Below are 26,005 nucleotides of genomic sequence, written 5' to 3' on the forward strand. Positions count from 1 at the left end.
ATACAGTTTTACTAAAGTACATTCTAGTGATATGTCAAACTTATTTAATTTTTTGAATTTTGTTTAAAGTGATAAATTCAGATGTAGGTAAAAAATTAGTCTTAATCTTAAATTGTGCAATTTGTATCATTCACCAATAAGAAAAAGATTATACTCAGGGTCAAAAATAAATTAATAGTGGAAAAATTATACATGAACTTATAAATCATATTTTAGAAATGTAAGGTAACTGTTATAGATGGAAAATGGAATATTCTATAATGGTCATATTTTTTTTTAAATTCTGTCAACCCAAGCTCATTAGAATCAGAGTATCACATATTTGTTTTTAATTGCTAATATTTCTTCATTCTTATCCAAATTTCTTTTTAAACACCTAACTTGAAAATCCTAAAATATCTTCCATTTGCCAATATCCCAACAAGAAGCATCATGATAGGAATTCCTATTTACAGACCTTTATGATCCCAACTAATTACTAATATTCAGTCAAAGAGTACAAAATGAAAGAAAAAAAAGTAAAAGAAAATAAATAAATTGCATAATCCAGTGCATGGTGCTTATAATGACCTTAATAAATGCTTGAGTACAATGTCATATTATATTTAGTTTGCAACCACACACAACCATTTGACTAATTTTGCATCAAAGTAGACGTTTCTTGTCATGATCTTTGAAATAATTGATTTAAAAAACTGTGTTGAGAACTTTACTCCTGCAACAAGGGGGGGGGGCAACTAAAAGTTGTAAAATGATTCTTAACCCAAATCATCAACAAGAGATCAAAGGTGTCAGAGTTCTCCGATCAAATGATTGACTTATTCAGGGTCTTCAAATTGGTAAACAAAGGTGATGAAATTCATAGTAATATGACATGTCCTAATCAAGCATTCTTTAGGGCCACCATAGAATACCACCAAACAATTTTACAATCCGTCAGAGGAATTGGTTTGGTCATCCATGCAGTCCCACTAAGTCATTTTCATGTACTGACCACAAACCATACCTTCAATATTAGTATCTTCAGCAAGAGCTATGGGCACTGAATCGGTTCCCCTCAAGCTTAATTTTCCTTTTTCATCAAATTATGTTGCATAAAAGGGGAAATTTGAATAATTGATTAGCAACAACTATTTTACTAGTAGTAACAAATAATGTAATAAGACTTCATTCATGTCAAGCAATGTTGTTTGCTTTTTTTATGAAAAACCCCTGAATTTAACATAATTAATCAAATAAGACTTCAATTATCAACTGACGAGAAAATTAATAGCAAGAATGAAGCCAAATATTCCATGTGCTTCAACATATTACTATGTTAGTTGGTTTAGAGAGAAAAAAACTAAACATTCCCCCCATATAGAAAATAAAATAAGGGGAACAAGTTTCATGATCCATTTTCTAATGATCAAACAAAAAACATAAGATGCTTTTTTTTATTTGAGTAATAAAAATGTCTGAACATAATCTTGACAAATTTAACACATTATGTGAATGATGGGCAAAATATGCATTTGTAAATTAAATGTCTGTAGTCAAAGACTTAACTGATAAAAAGGATATATGTAACCTAATGAGAACCAGAAGGGCATTATTGCAGCCCTCTGTTTATCAGACAAAAACAGATTGAGTATCTTTCAGATACTAAGCTCCTATCATTAAAGGCTGTTGTTAAAGGAATCAATATGTTTGAAATATATATAAAAAAAAAGATTTTGAACAAGAAATTCTCTTCTAATGAAGCTGGATAAACATCTGACATTACCACTTCCTTCTACCTGTAAAGGAAAATACAGTTATGAAATATGAGCAGGATACAAGCAATAAGAGGAAATGGCAGCCAAGAATAAAATAAATGTTAAGATCTATGCTTCATGGAAGTTTTATCTTTAGGAAACTCAGAGTGACATTTAAGTGAAGGAAAAAGCAAAATTTAATGATTAAATACTGTAAAGGAATATCTCATTATGTAATCATTCATCATGGTAATTATTTCAACTGAAAATAATAAAAGCATTTGTATGTTAGAAAAAATTAATACATATTTCATTTTCGGACAAGAAATGAGAAATAGAAAGAGAGCCAATTTTATTACATAAGTAGTCATACGTACAATGTGTTTCTTTAGGCTACTGCTACTTTTCCAATAAAAACAAACAACTTAGTGTGCAGAAACGAAAAAAGAACATATATGTGTTGAAAATATATAGTACTTCAAACTTTTAAGAAGTTTTACATTAAAATTTTATTAACCTATTGTTCTCACAGACCTACAGGTAGGTAAAATGAAATTCCATCCCTGTTACATTAGGTGCACTTTCAGAGATTATAACCACTCATTATGGATAGCGCAATCAATAACCAGTGGGGATCAGTCACGCATCCATCACAGGTTATCACCACACGCTGTAGATTGCAATACGTGATGGGTAATTGGTTTTACAATCAATGGCAGCAATGCATATTATCCATGGCAAAATGTAATATGCCAAAATGAAAATATAATTACACCTGTTAATAGCAAGAGGTAATCATGACTTGTTATCCAGAGTGAGAACAGATCGCTATTGGCTATCAATCACTACTTGCTATAAAGGGGCATTCCAACATGTGATCTGCCATCAATGACTGACACTATCCATTTCAATTGGTTATAACGTATGAAAGGTGGGTATATAGCTCACACATAATTTGAGCTTGTAATCAGAAAGTACTGTGCATGTACATTACATGTTTTACAAAGTAAAACCATTTACAAGATTACCTTATAGGAAAAAAAACATAAATTAACACATGAACCTGATCCATAACATCAAATTACTACAAAACAAACAGAATGATTGGTAAAACAGGAGTATATTGAAATATAATGATTGATGTCATGATCATTAGTGTCGCATAACATGATTTGTACGTTGTGTACTTTGTACTTTTAGAGAAAAATTGTGGGATTTGCTTGAAATTTGGATATATGACCTGATTTGAAATGAAAAGGAAGTATGAAATATTACGATGAAAATGAATTAAATTTGCGGTAAAACTCTGAGTTTATGGTTGTTTGGAGTTACCTCCGTATTTGAACAATCTATAATAATTTCCTTGCTATTATTTTACATATACCAATAGAAGCTTCAAAAAAATCTGTGTAGTGTTAGAATTTTTTTTTCAAACTTGCAATAACTTGATTTCCTTTGAGAAGCAAACTGACCAACTGAAATAAAACATCTCATAAGAGCAGCACACCATAAACACTGTTTATGAATAATCATAATTATTGATAATACTTAAATACATTTTTGAATGTAACATTTTTTCTTTGGAGTGTGTTTCAATAATGAAATTGTGGAATGTAGTTAAATCATTAAGCATGTTAATTAATGGTAATCAAAAGTTAATAGTACAATGGCAATTATTAACAAGCAATTTACATGTATCTGCTTATGATCAAACATTTATCAATAACATTTGTTTATTGTTATTTATCACCCAATCATTCACAGTAATCAAGTACATAAAACTTTGCAAGTTCTACAAATGAAAAAAAAAAAAACACACACACATTAAGTACTAAACATACACAACATTTGCTGAATCCTCAACTTAAAAGGCATTGAATTTGTAGATAGGAAATCAGTGGCATAACATTAAATTCAAATTATAGGTCAAAATGTATTCTCATAGATCATCCATTTTCAAAAGCTTTGCCAATTTTTAAAGCAATGTGCTGGACTTTAAACATGGTACTAAAGCTGAATTTTCTATTCAAATCATAAAAGAATTAGATTACTATGCATAGCTTTAAATATAAAATATTTTCTTAAATCCTTTCCTTGTATAGCAAATCAAATAAGAAATTAAAATACCAGGGTCCATACTCAGAAAACATATACCCAGAGAGGTAAATTAATTTTTCTTTTAATTAATCTGCTTCAATCCTTATATTGGCAATAATTACTGTTACATAGTTAAAAGAAAATATAAAACACGTCCAAAAATAAGCAGAAATAGCAAAATTTCATTAATGTTCTTTTTTTATTGTTTTTAATTATGTTGCAAAATTTAAGAGAGTGAGCTTTACTTGAAAAGTTTTAAGAAATGGCATCATTCTGCAATGCTCTTTCAAATCTTCTAAGTCTTCTAAGCTGTATAGCTCTGTGGATCACTGAGTAGGCTACTCTGGCCATTGTAATTGATTGATGCTGTAACCAGCTCAGTTATGTTTTGTGAATACAGCTCCTGGGAGGTGTTTCACAAAGATTAAAGTAAGACTTAGGTCGCACTTAAATGTCGACGCGTACATGATATGCAACGCGCAATCTTATTGATCAATACGCAGTAGTGCGCGTCCTCTTGGCATGATCTGACCAATGCTGTCATGCCTTTTATACTGTGCGCAACTAGATTATGACTGTAAGTCATACTTAAATCTTTGTGAAACACCCCCCTGGTGTAATTTGCTTGCAGTTTCATAGCACCCAAACCTCACACACAAAATGCATAACCAATTGACTGAAATTAGACTTTGGGAAGTATCGAAATAAAAGGATTAGAGTAGCTTTATACATGCAACCCCACGCCCATCCCCCTCCTTGGACCCTCATCATTCATAGACATTCTAAATTTACCGCTCTTCAAACTGGTATAGTAAATGGGTACCAAATTCTTTAAATGCAACATATGTGCATCTGTGCAGTAAAGGTGCTAATGTCCAACACTATTTGCCTATTAGCATATATTATCAATTCTATTTTCAATTTTACCTTCTAAAAATCTACCATAAAGTCAAGTTAGGTATACACATGCCTCATCATAAAATAGCAGTGTTCATCAGAGTATTAACCCAGCATCACAATAGAATCCTAACTGAAGCACTAACAACATATATCCAGCAAACCAAGTTTATATCTAAAGGCGGTGCTGCACCATCCCACGTTTGCTCAATCTCAAGATTTTAGCCCGATTGGCCCTCTTCGCGATTAATCTCGAGATTCAAGAAACCCCGTCTCCACCATCGCAAGAAGAGCGATTCCTGTTCGAGCGAGGCATCGATGCATTATGGTCTGACGCCGTGAATAAATAAACCCGAGTGCGTCTGCACCGATTTAGCGCGATAATTCGTAAAATAGCACACTATTTTGCAAATAATCCCAAGTTGACTTGGGATTGCAATCTCGAGATTAATCCTACGAACTAGCGCGATAATTGCGTCTCCATTGCAAATAGTCTCGAGATTGTTCAGATCGGGATAATTTGCCGGATCAGATATAGCGCGCTAATTTGAAAACTCGGGATGGTGCAGACGGCCCTTAAATGAAGTCTAAAATTGGTTCAGCCTCAGTTTTCATTCACTGTCTTTTCCCCTAACAATTCTACCATGATTGCCCCAGAACTAGGCTAACAAGAGAATATCCTAAAATACCTCCTCAGGGCAACCAAATTGTGGTTTGTGACAGGCGAAGCTTAAGCACAATATATCTTATTCCTGGGCAAATTAACATTTCAGCAACTCTTTGGCCATAATTCAACTTGAAAAGTATAGGATACTGTGATGAAGGCTTAATTTTACAGGTGCATGATTCAGTGAAAAATGAAAAGATCATTGGATTTTAAAAAAAATAAAAATATGACATTTGGCTTCAACTGCTTATATCTATTTAACTTCTGATATCATCCATCTCTGGATTTTAAATTTTTAAAGTCCTCCTGCAATGATAATGATATGTTGGATAATAATGCTAGCTAGGCATGGATTGATTTCAAGCTTTATGTTTGCTATGAATAATGCTGATATGTATACAAGTCTTTCAACAAATTCAGTTGAATATTAGAAAAGCACACAATGGATGATTTCAAGTTTGATGTTGACATTTTGATCTCGGTGTTGGATTGATTTTTACATCAGCATCAAGCTGGTCTTAAGACAAGTTTTATGTTAGGGTCTATTAACAATGTGATTTGAATAATTTTAATACCCTGGAATGCAATCTAAATGGTGCTCTTCCACCATAAACACCAGTGCTAACACCAAACTTGAAATCACTTAATGATGTGACTTTGTTTAATTTTCCAATGATCTCTCTTGTAAACTTTGTGAAATTCTAAAGTAACCTAATTCTAATGCTTTGAGATAGAAAGAGAAGAGATTGTTTGCATTTGAATTTCTCTCAAGTTGCAGTGCTATGTGAAAATATGAAAGCTGGACAGTGTTGCCCCTGGTTACCTGGGTCGTCTGGGTTAATAGTCTCATCATAAGTCACTTCGGCAATCTGGAGGAGCATTTTACGTTTGCTACCTCGCCGAGACGCTGTGGTGGATAAATTCAATGATAATGTACACAGTCGGCTCAAAACACATGAATTTCCATCCCAGAAAAGTATTACAAGTGTTGCTTTTGGCAATATAATGTAAAAGCTCTAGAATATGATTAAACATTGAAGTGGCAAAATTGAAAATTAAAAGTGAAGTAGTACAGGTCTAGATATCTTAGCTTATCAATGCAGAAACAGTATAGCCTGAAGAGCATAGAATTGTTTTCTCTTGTTAGTAAAAGCAAGAAGGGAACAAATCCACTACTACAGAGACAAAGTAAGCACTTTTGCAATTTCCATAAGGATAATTGTATTAGTTTAAACTGCTTTCAAGTCAGTAATTTGAAAAGATTTAATGCCTTTATTTGAAAGAATAAAAGAGAATTTAGGTTAAAGTAGTACATCATAACATAAGCCCCATACTGTACAATACACATCAATGTAAAGAATTTAACTAAACTCAAGTATGTGTGTCCCTATTAAAGAGAAGAGAAAAAAAAATCAGCATTGCGTGTGCCAATGCATACAAGCTTCCAATCCACAGTTCCACCTTACCAATCAATATTAATCTTTATTGGTGCAAAGCAGAAAAAAAGGCTATTTCATCAAAAAGTGAAAGAGAATGAAAATATCAAGGTATAAATCCTTTGGAAGTAGTAAATCTACAACGTAAATAGAGTATTATCATAAATTGTTTAATACCTCCCATTTGTAAGTTTTTCCATTTGGTCTGTATCGAGATGAAAGTGACACCACCATGAGTTAATGATTAATAAGCTTGACAATGCTTGAATAATTAATGTGATAATCAATTGCGATAACAAGACGAGGTGTACTACCTGACCGACTAGGCCTAAAATCAACAGGAGCATCACCGCTATCCATCGATGTCAATGATGTCGTACTCTGAAGTCGACGACCTGGTTTCAGAAAAAAGTAATGTCAATGCCAATCTTCATTCCTTCATTGGGTCTGATATGAAATCTAACATGTTTTATAAAACACATTCTAGCTTACTGCTCTTAACATCCAAATGAGAAACACGAATATGTACTTCCAAGACATTTCAAAATACAGATGGATATACTGGAATCCCAGACAAACATTCTTTAATCAATACATTTTACAATATTCCTGTGATTTCAAAAGAACTATGGAAGTTACTCTTTTTAACCCCCCCCCCCCCCAATTAAGGTGTTTCACAATCATGAATAAAGTGTTATAAGTATTACACTTATATTTCATGAAAAATTCAAGTGGAAAACATTTCCAATCTTACTCCATAAAAATCCATACAGTTTATTCACATTTATTTATCATAATAATGTGCACTAATTATTATCTTTGAAATACAATTGTAGTGAATATAATGAGTGGATTCACGTAAAGGCTGAAAAAGAGAAATTAAATAAAGAATGAAATGATATTTTCATGTAATATTTTCAAAATGTTGGATATGTAATTAATTATATAAGGTCTTAATTTGTGATATTTATTTTAAAACAACCATATATTGGCATAATATTGGTATAAAGAAGTGAATCATAACAATGTGAATATACATGTACCCATATTCATTTGTACCCTGTACATTGTAATAAAGTGACCTTTTCTCATTCATAATAATGAGATCACCTAATGATTTTAGACCTTAACATTCATTTTTATACACCCCTTTCAATTTCTAAATAAGAATATTTTTTAAAGAAATATGAACAATTATTAATTCATTAATTGAATAATCAATTTATTGATTAATTAATGATATTAATTAAACAATAATAATAATAACAAACTACAAAGTATTAATAATTGGAACAAATAAAGGAATATCCATTGATTAGAAAACCAGACTTCTTGTATTAAGTTATGGCTAAATACTGTATATGCCTAACATATGTGAAGTGTTATACTCCATGTACATGTGCCTTGTATGAATAAATATGAAGCATAATGCTTGTGAAACTAGAGTATAAAGTCCAAATATGCATGGGTACCAGAATATAAACAAGTGACAGGTTTCATTGAATCAATATATTGGTACATGAAGTGCAGTGATCTGATTGAATAAACATATTCATATTACAATATCACTATGATGGTATGGTACTCGTCAGACACATGATACACACATGTAATCCACAAACAATTTGATTTTTATGAACACTGTAATAGTAGAAATTTGCAATTTAGTTCCTTTTTAATTCAGTATTTTGTTAATTACCATCAAAGTACAAAGAATTGACATTCAATTGGCAAAGTACATGTACATACCGGTACAATGCATGTTTATCATAAATGTGATGTCAGTGTCATCAAATATCTAATTTTTTATTGTTGATTCAATACTTATAGTTTATTCATTTTCCAGGTTCTATATCAACAAACATCTAATCTGATTATTTCAATAGATGACAAGGAGTGCAATGAATTCTCTTCAACAATTCGTCCTGAAATATTAAACTCGGATTGGAGTTTATGGAAAATGAGAATACTGATAACACACTGAGTTTAACTGGAAACATTCAGTAATGGAATACGTACACATGTATTGCAACAAATGCAGAGATGATGACATTACAAACACAGCACAAATAAGAAAAAATTTGAAGAGACAATGTTACAACATTCTAAAAGTATTTTCATGTTATTTCAAATTCCCTTGACAACAAATTCCTCACTGTCATACATTTATATCTGTTTATTATATATCTGTAGCTCAATAGTCAAAATATGGAGCATTTGTCAACTAAAGGGTGAAAAAATATAATCTGCCCCATCTAGCAACACAAAATTCCTATGATATATATTTCATTTGAAAACATTAATCAAAATAAGAAAATGAAATCATTCATAATCAAGCACTTGATGTATTGTAAATGCAGTAAGTTTCATTGAAACTTACACTAGCACAATGCAGCTTTGAGAAAGAATGATTTCGACTACACTGTAATGTATGTCTGTAGGCATATGAAGAAATATCCTTCTTGTTCCAAAGCAATATATGGTAAAAATATGATATGATATACAACAATATGCATGAAATGTTTTCAGGTACAGATAATCAAAAAAAAAGAAATCCTCATATATGTGAAAGCAAATATTTTCTTGAAATAGACTAATCCCAGCCATGGCGTAATTTCCTTCAGCAAGGAATTCATCCACATTGTACTGCACTCGACCCAGGTGAGGTGAATGGGTACCCGGCAGGATCAATTCCTTGAATGCATGAGCGCTGAAAGGCAGCTCGAGCTAAAGTCGGGTGATAATAATAACAACGCGCCTCAGAATAGAATATTTCTAGATAGATGGCGCTACATAAACGTCTATTATTATCATTATTATTATTATTATTACACTGCTCTTCATTTCACTGAATGGGGAGAGTTTGCAAGTATAGATTGCAAGATAAGGACACTGTAACATAATGAAGGACTTGAATTGAAGAGATGTTTTGTGCATGGTTTGCCAGAGTTACATTCACACTGTACAAATCAATTGTAAATTACAAGGCCACGCCATCATAAAGGTGTCATTTCCTAACAAGTTATACTTAAAACGAATTCAAAACCAAAGCTTTTGAAAACTGATATCAATGGAGAATGACACATTAAATGATCTGATAAGCTTTATTAAATAGTGTCTAGATGAGTAAAGACTAACATGTACTGTCTGAAACTATTTCTTGTAGAGGGAGTTAGCCCTTACAAGGGAAAGAACTACTAATAAACTTAAATAAATGATTCCTTCTACAGATACATTTCATCTGCTGCCTGATACAAAAAGAGTTGTAAGCAAGCGCAGCTCCAAAAACCTAACACAACATAATTTTCAACCAATTAACAACAAGTATTTGGAACTTGTACATAATTTGAAGCACTCTTTCTGGAACGGGGTCAAGGTAAAGATCAAATATATCATTGTTCAAGAGAAGAAAGTGAAGTGCAAGATTCAAATTTATCTTTGGTAGTATGCATAATTCATAGAGTAGGGTGAGGTCTTGTCCAGAATCTCAATGGATCCTACAGCTCACGGATCACTTCTTTAGGCCTCCAAAAAATTTCTTACCTTGAAAAATAGGGGAATTATTTCTAGGGGATAATATGAATGAAGATCTTAAAGTTCTATGTAAAGATCTGCTGCACAATGGGCAACTGTCATTAAAAAATACATAATAAATTACAATGCTATACCAAGGCCCTGGTGAATAAAAGTTTATATTTTATCAACTTTGATATCCAAATTTCTTCATGGAATCCATACTTTTGTTTGGCTGATGATACTCATTACCACCCGAGTTACCATTGGATGGAAATATTAGTAGAGTAGTGAAAGGGCAGGGCTCAGGAAATCATACCCTGTGTGAATATAAACACATGCTACTTCAGCAGCATGCAAACACACAGGTAGAGATAGTAGTAAATCAAAAGATTCTGGACTAGAACGAGTTTTCATGCTGTTAGATTTCCCATATCAACCCCTTCTTTTTTTTCCATATTCTGGATACAGTATTCTAAACTCGCCTTTCACATTTTCTACCCCCCCCCCCCCCTCCCCTAATCAAGACATGTGTTCACTCCAGACCACTGTTTGGTGTGCATGCAAAATTCTTTGATGAATCTGACAAACTTAGTCTACAGAATGCCATGATGACAGTAGCCTGTAATCAATATCGGATTTTTGATCAGAAGACCATAGTGTTCCTTGTAGCTGTCCTTTGAAGGAGGAAAAAAGAAGAAGTTAATTATGCATTTTCTCAAAAATGTACTTGAAAAAAAACAACAGAAAATTGCTACATTGGGAGTTAAACAGCTCAAAATACTTTCTCAAACTGTTATTCAAAAAAAATAATTCTCATTAATTATCATAAAGAAATAGTTTTAAAAAGTTCAATAGTGAGCTACTACCGATTGAAGCTTGACTTGTGGTAAAAGGTTCACTTATTAAAGGAACAGCGAAATGTAAAGAGCCGCACCAAATTTAATAGGTATATGTACTGTAGATTCCCAATGTAGCAATCTCATCAACCATAATAACCCAAAATAAACTCAATCTTATATAGAGTTTCGCTTGATTCAAATCATTCTATACTACGGAAAGCCAGCAATGAATTAATTTCCCACCATTTTCCACTTGTAAACAAAAAATAAACTTGCTGAATTCTGGTGTTGATGGCTTTCCATAGTAAGATTGATCAGAATCAGTTGGACTGTATATAAGACAGAGTCATAGATGCAAGACAATAGTGATGCTTTGAATGTTCTTCATGATGCTTCATACACATGCCATGTTCTTAATGGGTGGGTGAAGACAGTGAGATAGAAAATAACATGGAAGTCTACCTCGTCTCATCGTTGAGGGCGGTGTCTCCGTCGATTCTTCTGCATCAAATGAACTGGTGAAAGAGGAGGTGGAGCTAAATCGACGCTTTCCTGCCAATCAAAGTCATCAGCCAATCAAATCAACCTTCACTAGGATATTTGCTCATTTAAAGAATAATATCCAACGAGTATTTTTGAGGGAAGAGTTTTAATTACAGTATGGCATAGTGTGGCAGGTTTAGCAGAAATAACCATGGTTTATTAGCTCATGTTTGCTATAACATAATTACTATACCACCATCATTGTTATTTAGACCACATAACCCCAAGTTATCAAGTTACTGTATGCATCAGTCTACAATAACAAGGGACACAAAAATTATAAGTAAATATTCAAGGAATATATTCTGATGTACGATCCATGCGAATTCACCAATTACCACCCTTGCTTGCTTCTATAAATGCATTAAATAACCATTCCCTATTAAAAGTGTTATGGTTTAAGAGCCAAAAGGGCATAAGCCACTCCTATCACAAAAACAGGACGCCCTTCTGACTCTAAATTAATAACACTTTTTAACGACAATGTCTAAGTGGTAGGTTAAAAAACATATGAATAATAGGTCAATATTATTAAAATAGAACCTTATTTTCTATCATCACCTCTCTCAAACGCAGTCTTTGATATCAAGATCGGTATTGCAAAAAAAAAAAGATTGGTATTGCAATTTGTGTCATTGTCAAGTTTTCAAATCTAACTAGTTGACATCCATTTTTAATAGGGACTGAAAATTAGGTTTCAATATGTTATACAATACTAAAGCCAATTTGTTTTATATCCCTTTACAATATCAAGTTCCATTCATTTTAAATTTTGAATTTTCACTAGACAGGATCTTTAAAAAGTCACGTTAATCAAACATGCAATGACATCTGTTCTTCCTCATCCATACATTCAAATACACCATACAAGAACATCAACATGAATAGAAGGATATAGAGGAAAGAAAACACATATGTTCAGATGATAAATTTAAGTAATAAATAGATTAAAATGTTGATAAAGCTCCATTGGGTATAAAAGATGATCCAATAGCAGAATTATAATTAGTAGCTGTCCCTTTACATCACTGTATACTTAGAGTACCTTCTACTGAAAGCTCTAAGCTTAGCATAGAAGTCAGAGAATTCAAAGTGGTTTGAGTTGGTACTTTGGATCTTCTCACACCTGTGTGGTTAAAATCAAAGTTAACAACAACAACAACAACAATCATAATAGAATTTCTGTTGGAAATTTCTCACTAATTCTAGCATTAGTCGTAAAAGTTGAGAACTTTTTGCACAACATTTCAAGGTACATAGTTGACCCATCAAACGATTTTAAAGCTTTAAGAGGAAGGGCAGAGGATGGATGGATGGACAGGTTACTATTAAGGATTGCCAGAGGAATAAAAAATATCAATAAATATCTTAACTTTTCTCTTGCAAGAGAACAGCTAAAATAATATATTTCTAGAAATCCAAGCTATTCTACGCTTTTTCCTCAGGGAATTCATCTGTTTTGAGAAGCATTCAATATTTTTATTATATGCATTTATAAGATAATTCAATTGTAGATATTTGAAATTTGATGGTTGCAGCTCCTTCCTCTTTTTTAGAAGACAAGTGTCATAGACAAATAAAAAAGACATCCATATATCGATGCATTCCATATCTTCTATGCAACATCTTCACATTAAGCAATGTTCTTATCTTGTGCAAAATAAATTTATGTAAGAACCAGTATATCACTCAGATACGTGGCTAAAGAATCATACCATTTCACATGAATGTGTTGAAAAGTAGCCACTTTTTAAAAAGAAATAATATAACATGATTCATCTCCTCTTGGGGCAAATCAATATCACCTCATGAATCTTTCATTTATATTCAACGCTGTTCAAGAGTGTCCATCAGTCAACTAATGTCCCTGTCCACACAGACTGTATGGCTTGAGGGAAGCTCTTCAAAACATGCTCCTACGAGTATGATCATTAATCATGCTTAATGTGAATAGAACTTATTGCTAAAGGCAGTCATATTAATCTCATGATTTTTACCTTTGTTTTTCTAATTCCAAAGACAAATCTATCTAAATCTATAGAGGTAAGGATCAGAATAATGAGAGTTACTTGGTTTGGGGGTACATGTATGTTGGGTCAACATGCAGGTTTTCGTTAGGAGTAATTTCTACAGGAGCGTATTATTGCTGTTTACAAGACCTAGCTAATCCATTAGATGGACAATACATGAGAGAGGCTTGTTACTTGACTTGACATATGTCTAGCTGTTACACAGGGTTACCTAATGTAACTCCTAGGTTGATGATATAGCTACTGCAACCATTTGGTTGATAAGGTAATTTTATGTTACAACACTGCATTGTTGATATCATAGAAACACAAGACTACCTACTGCAATGCTTGGGTTGATGACATTGTGGCAACATTACATAGTAAAACCTTTTGGGTTGATGATATCTTGAAAACATAAGATCATCTATAACTATTAGGTTGATGATACCTTAAGAGCATCATGCTATCTACTGCTAGTACAGGGAAAATGATATTATCACAACATACTTGTAGGTTATGTAATGCAACCCTTCGGTTCATGAAGTCTACGGAACATCAGTTTATCTACTGCATCAACTGGGTTGATAAAAATTTGGCACATCAAATTATCTAATAGTACAGTTAGATTGAAATCTTGGCAACGTAAGTATACCCACTGCAATCCTTGGAATCTTACCTGCTCTTTTCTTGTTTGCATCCGTGTGCTTCCGTTTCTTGTTCTTGACTAAGATCTTATTCTTGAGGGCCGCTGGACAAGGTAGTGGCTTCCCAGCTTCCAACTATTTCAGAAAAGATGATAATAATAGTTGAAAAGATTATTAAAATCATGTAAATCATCATCATCTTAATCTACACTAATACCATGATGGTAATAATATGATGATATATGTATATGTGAAGTTTCATTTATCAATGGTATAAGTAGCTACTCTGCTTCTGACACTGCTCTAACAGAATGTTGTACAGCAAGTAATGATACTGTTACTATCATACAATTTTAATGCTGAACACTTAGCTATAAGGCGGAAAAGCCCATTTTTTAGATATAAATGTGAATGACTCAGCGAGGCATCGAACCCACAACCTCCCTTTAACAAGGTAAGTGCTATACCACAGAGCCATCATGCTTAGAAAATAAATATGATAATGATCATCACGATGACAACAGTTTTCTGTAGTAATAGTTATAATAAAATAAACTATAATCTGTTTTATAAACCTTATAAACTCAGTATGACTACGGTACCCCTGCATACCACCCAAATATTTAATTAGTTTGGGTTGGGTAACCATTTAACATTTTATTTACACAACATAACCTTTATTTTAGCCACCCTGTTTTAAAATTTGACTATTACTCTAGCTAGGTCTCCAACGGTAACACTATTCAATTTCTAGTAATTGTAAAGATACAGCTAAATACCAAGTTCGTTACTCATTTCAATTAAGACCTCATGGGGAGGGTACCTAAAATCGTATCATGTCAGTAGCTTATTTTGACTGTGCTAATTAAAACAAAATGCTTCATAAAATGTTTTACTTACAGGATACTCAGAAAGAGGATCAATCAAAAGTTTATCTCCAAAGATTGTTCTGCAATAATGAGCCATCTTAGCCTGTTGCTTTTGGCTATTATCAAGAGAAAAAAAATACAAATAAGAATACCAAAGCAAATACATACATGACAACATAGACGTCTAGAATTTTTATAAAAGCTAATTACAGGGGACATTTCATCAACATATTTCGCCCATAAGGTTGTAAGATATGACAAATTCACTTGATTTTGATTGGCCGGAGAGTAACATTACTATAGTAACTGTCAGATATATATATAGAGAGAGGAAAGCACAAATGAATGATATCAAACCAGATAATATAAATACAACAACAGGGGAGCATTTTACGAAAGGACTTGTCAGACGTATCATCCGACAAGCCCTGTTTTATCCGACAGTTGCCATAGTAACAATACTTCTCAGCCAATCGAAATCAAGGAAAGTTGTCAGAAAAATATTGATGAAACGTTCCCCAGATCTCAAACACAGAGATCAATTGCAGAAAGAGATTTAATCAATGCAGCTTGGTTTCTTACATATCAGAAGAAGGCTTTTGGGAGATGTATAAATGCAAATCTTTCATTAATGGATCAAATAACTGAAGATGGGCAATACCTTAAATTGTATGAAATTTACTTTCATTGTTTGCATAATCCTGATAAATTATTCAATTATTTTCTTAACCATTTTTAAGGCTGGTTTTTAGTCAAATAATAAAAAAGGAGTGATGAATGGTATATCATTTGCTATTGATCAAATCGAATTTCAACTCATGACTGCACATTTTATACCTTCACATATTGATTTTGAAAAGTTTGGTATAGATTATTCCCGGAAAAAAAACCTACAGACTATGCAAAAGCCTCTTCAGTGAAAGAAAGGGGTTGATTCTATCTAAATGTTGTAATAGTTCCATTTTTTCTCTATTAACACTATCAACTAGACTCGAGGGCTCTTGTTAACGAGTAAACAGAAAGTAAAAATAGTAAAGTTTATTATCAATGATTTTATGAAAGACTCTAATTACACTCAATACTGAAGGAAATAAATCTTTTGAAAAGAGTGGTACACATATCCTGGTAGAACATAAATCATATTAAGGGTATTATCTACATAAACTTATTAGAAACACTTCGATTTCACTTTTCATATGGATTTGAATTATTATGAAGCAGAAGCTACTGTTGTCTATTTCCTAGTTTTTATTTGTTCTGTTCTGTTCGAAACTTTGAATTAGGTCGATTTTTGTGTTACTGTTGTCAAGAATTGATACCAGCAAAAAAATGTATTATTTGAGTTTTTACTATGTGGTGAATGATGATGAGGTAAATTATGTCAGTATATCTCATGCAGACCCCTCCCCCTTTACTTGGTATTTATGGTAATTCATTGTTGTAATGCATGGCTAATGTGGTGGTGTTCCCATAAGACTTTTTGTAATTTACATATGAAATTCAGCATGATTGGTATGTAAGCCAAAAGTGTTTCTAGGTCATTTAAATCACACTAGTTTCATTTGAAATATGCTGTTGTTGATGCATATTCTCCCTATTAAATGGGAACTCGACCCTGATAACCTAATGATTTATGTGAAAGCATGAAAATAATTAACAGAATGGCGAGAATTGAAAATAAATCAAACAAGGAATAACAAAGCTATGGCTGCTTGAAAAATGAGATTACTAAGACTAAGTAAATTTCAAATGGATATTTTGGAGATTTGATTTTGAGAAAGAGTAGGGAAAACCCTCCCATTTTTTAGTGTGTCCCGGAAAATTACCCCAGAGAATTATTCATTTATCATAAACTAATCACAAAAACAATAGAAAAATGACCTATTATTGAGCCTCCTCTTTAATCTGGTAATAACTCTCATGATTCCTCATTATGTACGAGTGAGCAAAAAATTATGGAAATAAAACCATTATTTCAAAGAAACAGAACTTGTTATTTCTTGACCATTTTTGTGATTGAGATATCATATTAAAGAGCAGGTATTAAACTTATTGGACATGCAATTTTCTTTAAAAAACTAAGATACTGTTTGGCTCTTTGGCATACTTTTATTTTCAAATTGTTTTTAACTCACTCATGAATGAATGAGGAATCACTAAGTCATACTAGACGAAAGAAGAGAATGTAAGCTTTACAATGAAATGCCGTCTATCTTACTTGTGACTTATTCATGATAAATCACACTTTTTTACAACTTTTTAAAATTAATAATGTGCAATATTGTTTGCCCGATTATGTTAAAACCTTCACTTATCAACTTCACTGATTTTCTTCTTATTTCTGTTATAATTTAAAAATTTGGTTCCATCAAATTTAACACCGCATTGTATAGTGCTTTTGTCACTAAATGAAAATATTTGTCCAAACAATCATTCTTTTTTATGATTTCATTAAAATAAAGGTACTTCATATTTCAGTAACTACAGTGTCATGCACAACTTGACAGCTTTATGAAACAGCAACCATGAACCCCCCTAAAAACTTAAGAAATGAACTCATATTCATAGTTGTCCAATCTTAGAAAGTGAGACATACTTGCAATGGTTCTCAAAGGACAGGATTACAGGATACTCCGATGTCTTGAATGCTGCTTCATTTATGGCTTCAATAACATCCTGCAAAGAATCATCAATGAAAGAGATACTATGAATGACAATATCATATGGTTTCAGTCAGTTATATGGTCAGGACCAATATATCATGAGAGAATTTGAAATGGCTAATCACAGATATAGCTTCAGGAAAATTTTGTCAGTAATTTCAAAAAGCTCAGTTGCTAGTTTCTATATCCATGGTCAGAAAGACACTTTAAAAGGATAACTAGATTTTATCAGTGATCCAGGAGAAGAAATTTCATCATCGTCATTGTTGTTGTCATCATCGTCGTTGTCATCATCGACATCATCATTATCATCATATACCACCAACACCACCATTCCTTTTATCATCACCATCTCTATCAACATCATTACTGATTTAGGCATACTTTACCTTGAAGAGTACATCAGTACACATAGTGTATCCATGGGTAATGACTGGTTCTGGATCAGTATCACTCTTACCATCCCAACAATCCAGCTCTACACATCTACATCCAGACAGCATAACCTGACGATAAATCTCAACTGAAGACTTCCCAGTCAATTGATGACCTGCCACACACAACAAATAAAACAAATTGCAATCCATGTAACAGTAATATTCCTAATACTGAGTTTTCCATTTCTATTCTCCCCCCCAAAAAAAAATGAAAGAAAGAAAGAACGAACGAACAAAAAAGAGAAAGAAAGAAAGAAAGAGAGAGAGAGAGAGAGAAAGAGAGAGAGAGAGAGAGAAAGAGAAAGAGAGAGAAAGAAAGAAAGAAAGAAAGGAAAAAAATGAATCGAGTCTCATTGCACAAAAACTGAACATTAAATTCAATTCTGCTTTCAACATTAACTAAAGTAAAACCTTCCTAAGAGCCCTTCTAAATCGACGGTTTGATGGTATGTAGTTAACATTGTTATCAAAAGATATTAGAAATAGTAACTTGTTTTATGTTGGGATACTAACAAACTGAGTTTATAATGATTGACATTGAGAACTCAAACAAAAGGTGCACTGCGTGTTTAAATATGCTAAATGGGGCAAAGTTGACTGTTTTTTAGTCAGATATTGAATAATTACAGAGGAAAAACAACAAAGTATGTCTTCAGTGTTCATAAAGAATTAAAATGAAAGCAAAGAACTCTTCCCTGTCCATAGAACTATTGCAGGAACAGTTGCATTTAAATAGAAGTCATAAATGGCAGTTTTTGATTGATTAATATCACTTTGTACTTGTTTTTTTGACAGTATGTGTTTGATTGTAACCAGTTGTGAAATAGGCCCCAGGAAAGGGTCTGCGGCACAGTAGGGGAATGTTTCACAAAGATAATGTGTGACTCAAAATCCTACTTTAATTCTGAATTTTAAGTGGTATATCATGCATCCTAAGATTGGTCAGGGGAGCATTTCATGAAACAAGCAGTTAGTTATTTTCACTTACAACATTGCTCTGAGCCAATAAGATGCAAGGATTTCAGTAGCTTATAACAAATGACTATGTATTTTGAAAATACTCCCCAATTTTCCTCAGGGATGTGTACTATCACATATTCATCAGTGAGGTTAAATATCACATGCTCACTGGCCTGTAAGCTTGACTTTGAGTCATACTCAAGTCTTTGCAAAACATCACCAAGACCAAATGTGACTGTGAAATTTACTAGCACCTCAGAAGATATAAGATTGGATACTATACCTGTGAGGTATGTGTTGTGAGATGATTTGATGAAATAATGTGACAGAGGTTGTTCCATGTCTTGAGCAATGAGATAAGATTCCACACCATCCACTTGGTTGTCATCACTTAGTAGATAACGAATCAAACCTTCTATTGACATGTTACCTGAAAGAAAAAAATAATACCAAAAAAATGAAACTTTGCCTATCCTGAAAATTATATTCCATGCATACCAACATCATTTTCGTTGCTTTAGTTCCAGCTGTTGTTTCTAGCAATCATTGCATTAATGGAGCAATTATAAATTATAATAATCAATGATGATGAGTATTAATAGAATCATAGTAATCATCACCATCACGACTATCATCATCATAATCATCATCATTAATATCATCATCATCATAATAATCATCATAATCATCATCATCATCATAATAATCATCATCATTACCATCATAATCATCATTGCTATAATCCTATCAAGAGCACAAAACCTGTGTGAATAACAATGTAGAGTAATAAATCATTGTAATAAGGATTTTAAAAGAGGGCAAAGCTGGAAAGAAGACTGGACTCCATATAGTGTAGGAACACAAAATAAAATCTGTAGAGTCCAACCATACACCCTACTGGTTTTAATAAAATTATAAAAATGAGATTAACATACTGATGGATGTTTGGCAAAAAAAAACAAAGATATGATTTTTTTTTTAGGCATCAAATGGTCCATGATGACTGAATATATCTCTCCCATATAAATGTAATGTGTCTGAGGTTAAAAAAAATTCTGAGAAAATAGCACTTTGTGGGATTCATATTTCATCACACATCAGATAACTGCATGCAAAAAGACATATAAAGAATTAATAATACTGTCGTGCTGATGGATTTTCATCAATTTATTTTCCTCACACTGGCCTTCAGGGTGGACTTCCTCATTTATAACACATTCACAACCCAATAATTCTATGTGGTTTTTATCTCTAACATAATTTCACAAAGAACAATTAACAATTCAGGTGGCAATATTTTACTGGGGTATTGTAATTGTAAAGAGATTTTTTGCAGTTTGTCATTTTAAAGACATTTCCTAGAAATTATATAAGAAATGAGATAACAAAGAAAAGGCAAGCCAAAATTATTACAGCTTTTAAGGTCCTGCCACTTTTAAAATCAATATATTTTGAAATTGTATGACATGATTTGTAATTATTTTTCTAATTAGTAATAGATTATAAAACTTTAAAAATCACAATGTCTAGACCAAAGTTTGAATTGTGTTTAATTAAATTTAAAGTAATTGATGTAAAGAATGGCAAAATAATGCCATTGGTAGAATGTAACTGGAAACTACATACAGTATATTTTGAGAATCTTAGTTCAACACTTTTATATTTCTGCCACCAGTGCTCATGTAAAACACTCCTGAGAAACAGAAATTCATTATCTATTCACAATTACTATAAAGATCATCAGATTTCGTTTCTAGAAAGAGAGAACGAAAGAAAGAGAGAGAAAGAAAGGAAGGAAGGAAGGAAGGAAGGAAAGAAAGAAAGAAATAAAGGAAGGAAGGAAGGAAGAAAGAAAGAATGAAAGAAAGAAATAAAGAAAGAACAAAAAAATGAACGAACGAATGAGATACATGACTGATGTAGTATTCACATTCAAAGCTACCTATAACTTTTCATAAACAGCTTTGCAAAACACCCTGGAAACCACCTAATATTCTTGTTTTTAATATATCCTGGATTCTATAATTATATCGTTTCCTCTGAATGTTACTTCTGTCTGTAATACATCTATCAACATAATTGAGGAAATAATCAGGAGCAATGTAAACTTAGAAATAACTTATCATGATATTACTATCCACAAATTTTGTTTGTCTTCCTTTTGACATTGAGTATACATGTAGATGTGATGTTTCTTGCACATTTTATTTGTTTATAAATCATTAAAAGTGCTTGTTTCCTACATGTACAATGAAACATCACATGGAATCCAGTTATAATAACAAAATATGATGGGATGAGTAGTTGGCCTTATTTCCTGCGGATTTCTTGCCAATGTTCAGAATAAAAGGAAGTACATCCTTACTTGTTGGCCAAAAAAAATCACAACCGGAATTTACCTGGTGATTTCATGACTGACATAAGTAAGCATGCACAGATTACAAAAATAATAATCCTAGAGGTTTCACTAAACATTGAAATGCTGTGTGAACATACGAGTACAACTACAATTTTGTACAAATTATATTGTAATTGAGCATTTCTTTAAAAAAAAACATGGTCTAAACTTAAGTTCTGTTTAAGTGTCCAAAAGTGTCCAAAAATGTAGTTTAAAAAATAATCATTGGCCTTTTGATAATATGATTTGACCTGGAATTTGAATTTTGTTTTTCACAGATATTTCTCCTAAAAAAGTGGTTTCTTCTAAAATGTGTTGATATGAACAAATTTATCCTTTGTTGAGATATCCTGCATTATATTTCATGATCCTAGATGAATAGCTGAAAATACAAAATTATTCATCCAGATCCAATTGCATGTAAATTTTCATAATAATAATCTAACCATTAACCATGGGGTAACATCCAATTACACAATCATACATTCTATGCAACCTAACACTGACATTACCTCAAATAAAATCTTACCTTTTTTGGCAAACTGCTTGTTCTTCTCAAATCTCTCTAGGATGCTCATAGCTGTTTTAGCATCATAGAACGGATAGAGGATCTCATTAAGACGAGGGTCACGCTGTTCATTGTTCAAGAACTTAACAAGTTGATCAGTAGTCAGGTAGGGTTTGTTCCTTGCACCCCTGTCACAGGTAGTAAAGATCATAACAATTATGATGGTGATAATCTGTGATGGGCGAAGTGATTGTACCTAAAAGTGATGATGGTGATTGTCATGTCTTGTTGAGATACAAATGAGATGATGATGGAGGTGGAGTGGGTGATGTTGGTTGAGTTGGTGATGTTGATGATGAGGAGGAAGAAGAAGAGGAGGATGGTGCCGATGCTGGTGATGGTACCAATGACATTGGATGGGGAGATGATTTGTTGGTGAAATTGGAATAAACTGATAGATGCAGAAAGGTTTAGTGATTTATAATTGCTTGAGTTTTATTACCATTAATCTACTCATTCAAAAAGACACTGATTTAGTAAAAATGCCTTTAAAAATATCTTCCATAAAATTCTGAATACTTCTGTGTACCTCATATCAGAATGAGCAAGCTGGAATGAGATACTGTATGCTTTCGCTATTACAGCCCCAAAATAGGACTGTTGATAGAGCCAATTGCAAAACAGTAACAAATGCCTGCAATTAAGAACCATTAAGCAGGCCCAAGCATCATTCATCACAAATTTATTCCATGAAAAGAATATTGCGTGCAAATCGACTGTAGTATTTCTGTAAACGAGGGCCAATTAAGCAGTATTTGGGAGAGCATCATTGCATCTCATATTCCCAATTACCTGGCCTACTTCAAGACTGAGCCTGTAAAACAAAGCTAAGCCATTGATTGTAAAGTTCACTTTATATGACTGATTGCACATAATGATGAATATAATCAATCATAGACATCACTTGTATGATCAATTGCAAGGCTTTATGTAATGAGAAACTCGTCAAGATATATATAACAAAGATAGATAGATGGCATGGTACGAGAAAGGATTCTTACTTTACCATTTTCATAATGACAGTCACAAACAAAAAAAGATTGACAAGTGTTAATTTATTAAACTAATATTTCAATTACCTGTTTTCATATTTTCTGCCTTGTTTGAAGGCTTTGGGATCATGAAGAGATCCATATACAAAAGAAAAATAATTATTTTATTGTTCGAAATAGATATGTGAAATAGAATTACTCTGCAAATTCATTTTGACCAATATATATTGATTAGCCTGGCAGCCACTGTGCAGCGCCAACATTGCTCTATTCCTTAAATCCTGCAACGTCAAACAGGGTAGCAGCAACTCCCATCTTTTAATGTCTTTTTGTCTGATGGGGCTAGGGCTTGAACTCCAAACCTCCCAGTTGTGAGCCAGATGCTCTACCAACTGAGTCAACACACCACTTATCCAAAAGGGTTAGGTAGATACCCTTTAATTTTCTATTGAATCATTGTTACTAATCTTATTATCATAATCAGTATGAAAAACATGATGCTAAATACTTCCCTCCCTCCCCCTCCCCTCCCTATCTATGTATCTATCTATCTATATATCTACCTATCTACCTATCTGTCTGTCTGTCTGTCTGTCTGTCCGTCCATCCGTCCGTCTGTATATCTATCTATCTACCTTAACAATATCATCATTAATATTACCAAACTGCAGTTAGCTGTAATCTATTCTAACCAGTTCCCACAACTCTCTTTTTTTCACTTAAATCACTTCAAACAAATATTGGGAGGGCTCCCATCAATGCGATCCTAATCTTGACATCGACATATCACTAGACAATGAGTCTACTGTCCTAGTGTAAATTACACTTCAGAAATCAACTGCCATTTGATTTGCTCTTATAAAATCAAGTGTTTGGATTCACAAGTACTACTTTCAAGTTCATCACTTTACGCATACGCTGAATGTACTATGCCGGAAACATGTATGAGTATATGATTTACTGATAACTGATCATACTTACATCTCCTGGAATAATTTGTCCACTTCTTTCTGGTTGACTAAGCGAAGGTAGAATGTGAAGAAAACGTCATATGTGAACTTCTTGGGATCAATAGTGTCATCCTAGAGAAGAAATAAATGAATACTTTAGAAATGAGAAAATCTTCATATCTTCCTCTGTGCATACACATACATATACTCTGTACAATACATTAATTTTTGTATTTAATCAGTAGTATTCATTCTCTTTTTTATTTGAGGTACCATAATCAAATTATTTGTCAATATATTTTGTGGATTATTGTCCCGACATAGCTCTACATCAAGGGGTACAATGAAATATACAATTTTCAACAGGCTCCAGAGTCTAGCCATTCCTCCTCGTTGGGACAATCTCATCAATCTCACAGTCCAACTCCTGCGTTAATTACCAAACACTTTCAAGGGTCATTTCATTTCATTCTATATAACTGCCAGTACACTCAACAGCATGGCTTAAACCATTCTAAATTGCTCTTCTCAACATCATATGCCGTGATTAGATGTCTAGAAAATTCCATTAACGAAACAGCTCAGTGGGGATTGGAGTAATAAATGCTTGGGGTGACTGTCTTTGCCCGTGTCTGTGGACAACGTAATAAAGAATTCTCAATGACCCAGTCATCGCATAGACAAGGATGGGAACAGGAATGATTAAGGGCTTGAAAATGACCTAATTTTTTTTTTAATTTATAATTTATTTTTAATCTGCAAGAAAGCCAACAGAACCTGACTATCATGGAGGCTAATGCTTGAAAAAAGAAAGTGTCATTCCTTACAAATTTAAATGAGGGTTCTGGAACTTTTTTAATTTTGTTTTCTTGACTACAGATGATTTGCTATCGTTTTTATCAAAGGGAATTATCTCAAACTTCAATAGTAGTTTGGCCCTAATATGGTACACCAGTTAAATAGCTCAAACTATTATTTGAATATGTGGATTAAAATCTTTGGAAAATTCACGCAAACTGATTATAAAGTCAAATTCACTGTTAGAGCACAGAGGAAGTCCAAATTATGCAATAAAGGCAAAATATTGATAATGGCTGATATAATTTACTTCTTGCACAGCATAGAACAATGTGATTTCGTACACATAAAACATGAAAATAAGGGTTTGTATACAAGGGTCATGATGTTTCATGAGCATATCTAGATATTGGTAAAAAGAGACAATCTTCTCAGCAACTGTTCTTAACCAGTTCTCTGTAAAAATATCATCATTACTAAGTGTGTCAACTATCAACTCATTTATTCATCCATCTATTAGTAGATTTTTATCAAAAGCAGGATAGTTCCATCAGTAATTCAATACTGCTATCCTTGTAGATGCACTCAAACAAAATACAAATTTCACAAACATATTATATCAGCAGTAAACAACATCTTATAATGATAATAATAATAATAATCATAATAGTGGCCCAAATAAAAGCAAGTTCAATAATATGTGAGATGGATTTGGGGTTGTATGCCATAATTTTTGTTCGCTACCTGATACACAGATTGGAGCACCTTAGTAACCAACCATCTGTGTAAAATGGCAGACATCAGATAAATGACGGCTCGATCAAGCGGCTACAATACCTTCTCAATGCCATGCCAATATGGCTTTAATAGAGCGTTGGCTTTGCCACGACTGTTTCTTACACTATCGCCTAACTAATGAGAAATCCTGCAGTGACAAAGTGATTTATTACACCATTCTCTTCTATAGTATGTTCAGTGCACTG

The 26,005-nt window shown here is 32.8% G+C and overlaps 1 protein-coding gene across 1 annotated transcript in view; it reads right to left on the reverse strand.

Moving 5' to 3' along the window:
- Positions 1-26,005, reverse strand: part of LOC121419419 (1-phosphatidylinositol 4,5-bisphosphate phosphodiesterase beta-1-like) — a 119,181-nt gene that overhangs the window by 34,439 nt on the left and 58,737 nt on the right. The window contains exons 9-17 of the mRNA XM_041613877.1: positions 24,256-24,356; positions 22,244-22,410; positions 19,600-19,746; positions 18,309-18,469; positions 17,853-17,932; positions 15,288-15,372; positions 14,420-14,522; positions 11,651-11,740; positions 7,148-7,228 (exon numbers count right to left, since the gene is read on the reverse strand). Coding sequence (XP_041469811.1) covers positions 7,148-7,228; positions 11,651-11,740; positions 14,420-14,522; positions 15,288-15,372; positions 17,853-17,932; positions 18,309-18,469; positions 19,600-19,746; positions 22,244-22,410; positions 24,256-24,356 — 1,015 coding nt within the window. The remainder of the gene's footprint in view (positions 1-7,147; positions 7,229-11,650; positions 11,741-14,419; positions 14,523-15,287; positions 15,373-17,852; positions 17,933-18,308; positions 18,470-19,599; positions 19,747-22,243; positions 22,411-24,255; positions 24,357-26,005) is intronic.

This window comes from Lytechinus variegatus, chromosome 7 (genome assembly GCF_018143015.1).
Source record: "Lytechinus variegatus isolate NC3 chromosome 7, Lvar_3.0, whole genome shotgun sequence".
Classification (NCBI taxonomy): Eukaryota; Metazoa; Echinodermata; class Echinoidea; order Temnopleuroida; family Toxopneustidae; genus Lytechinus; species Lytechinus variegatus.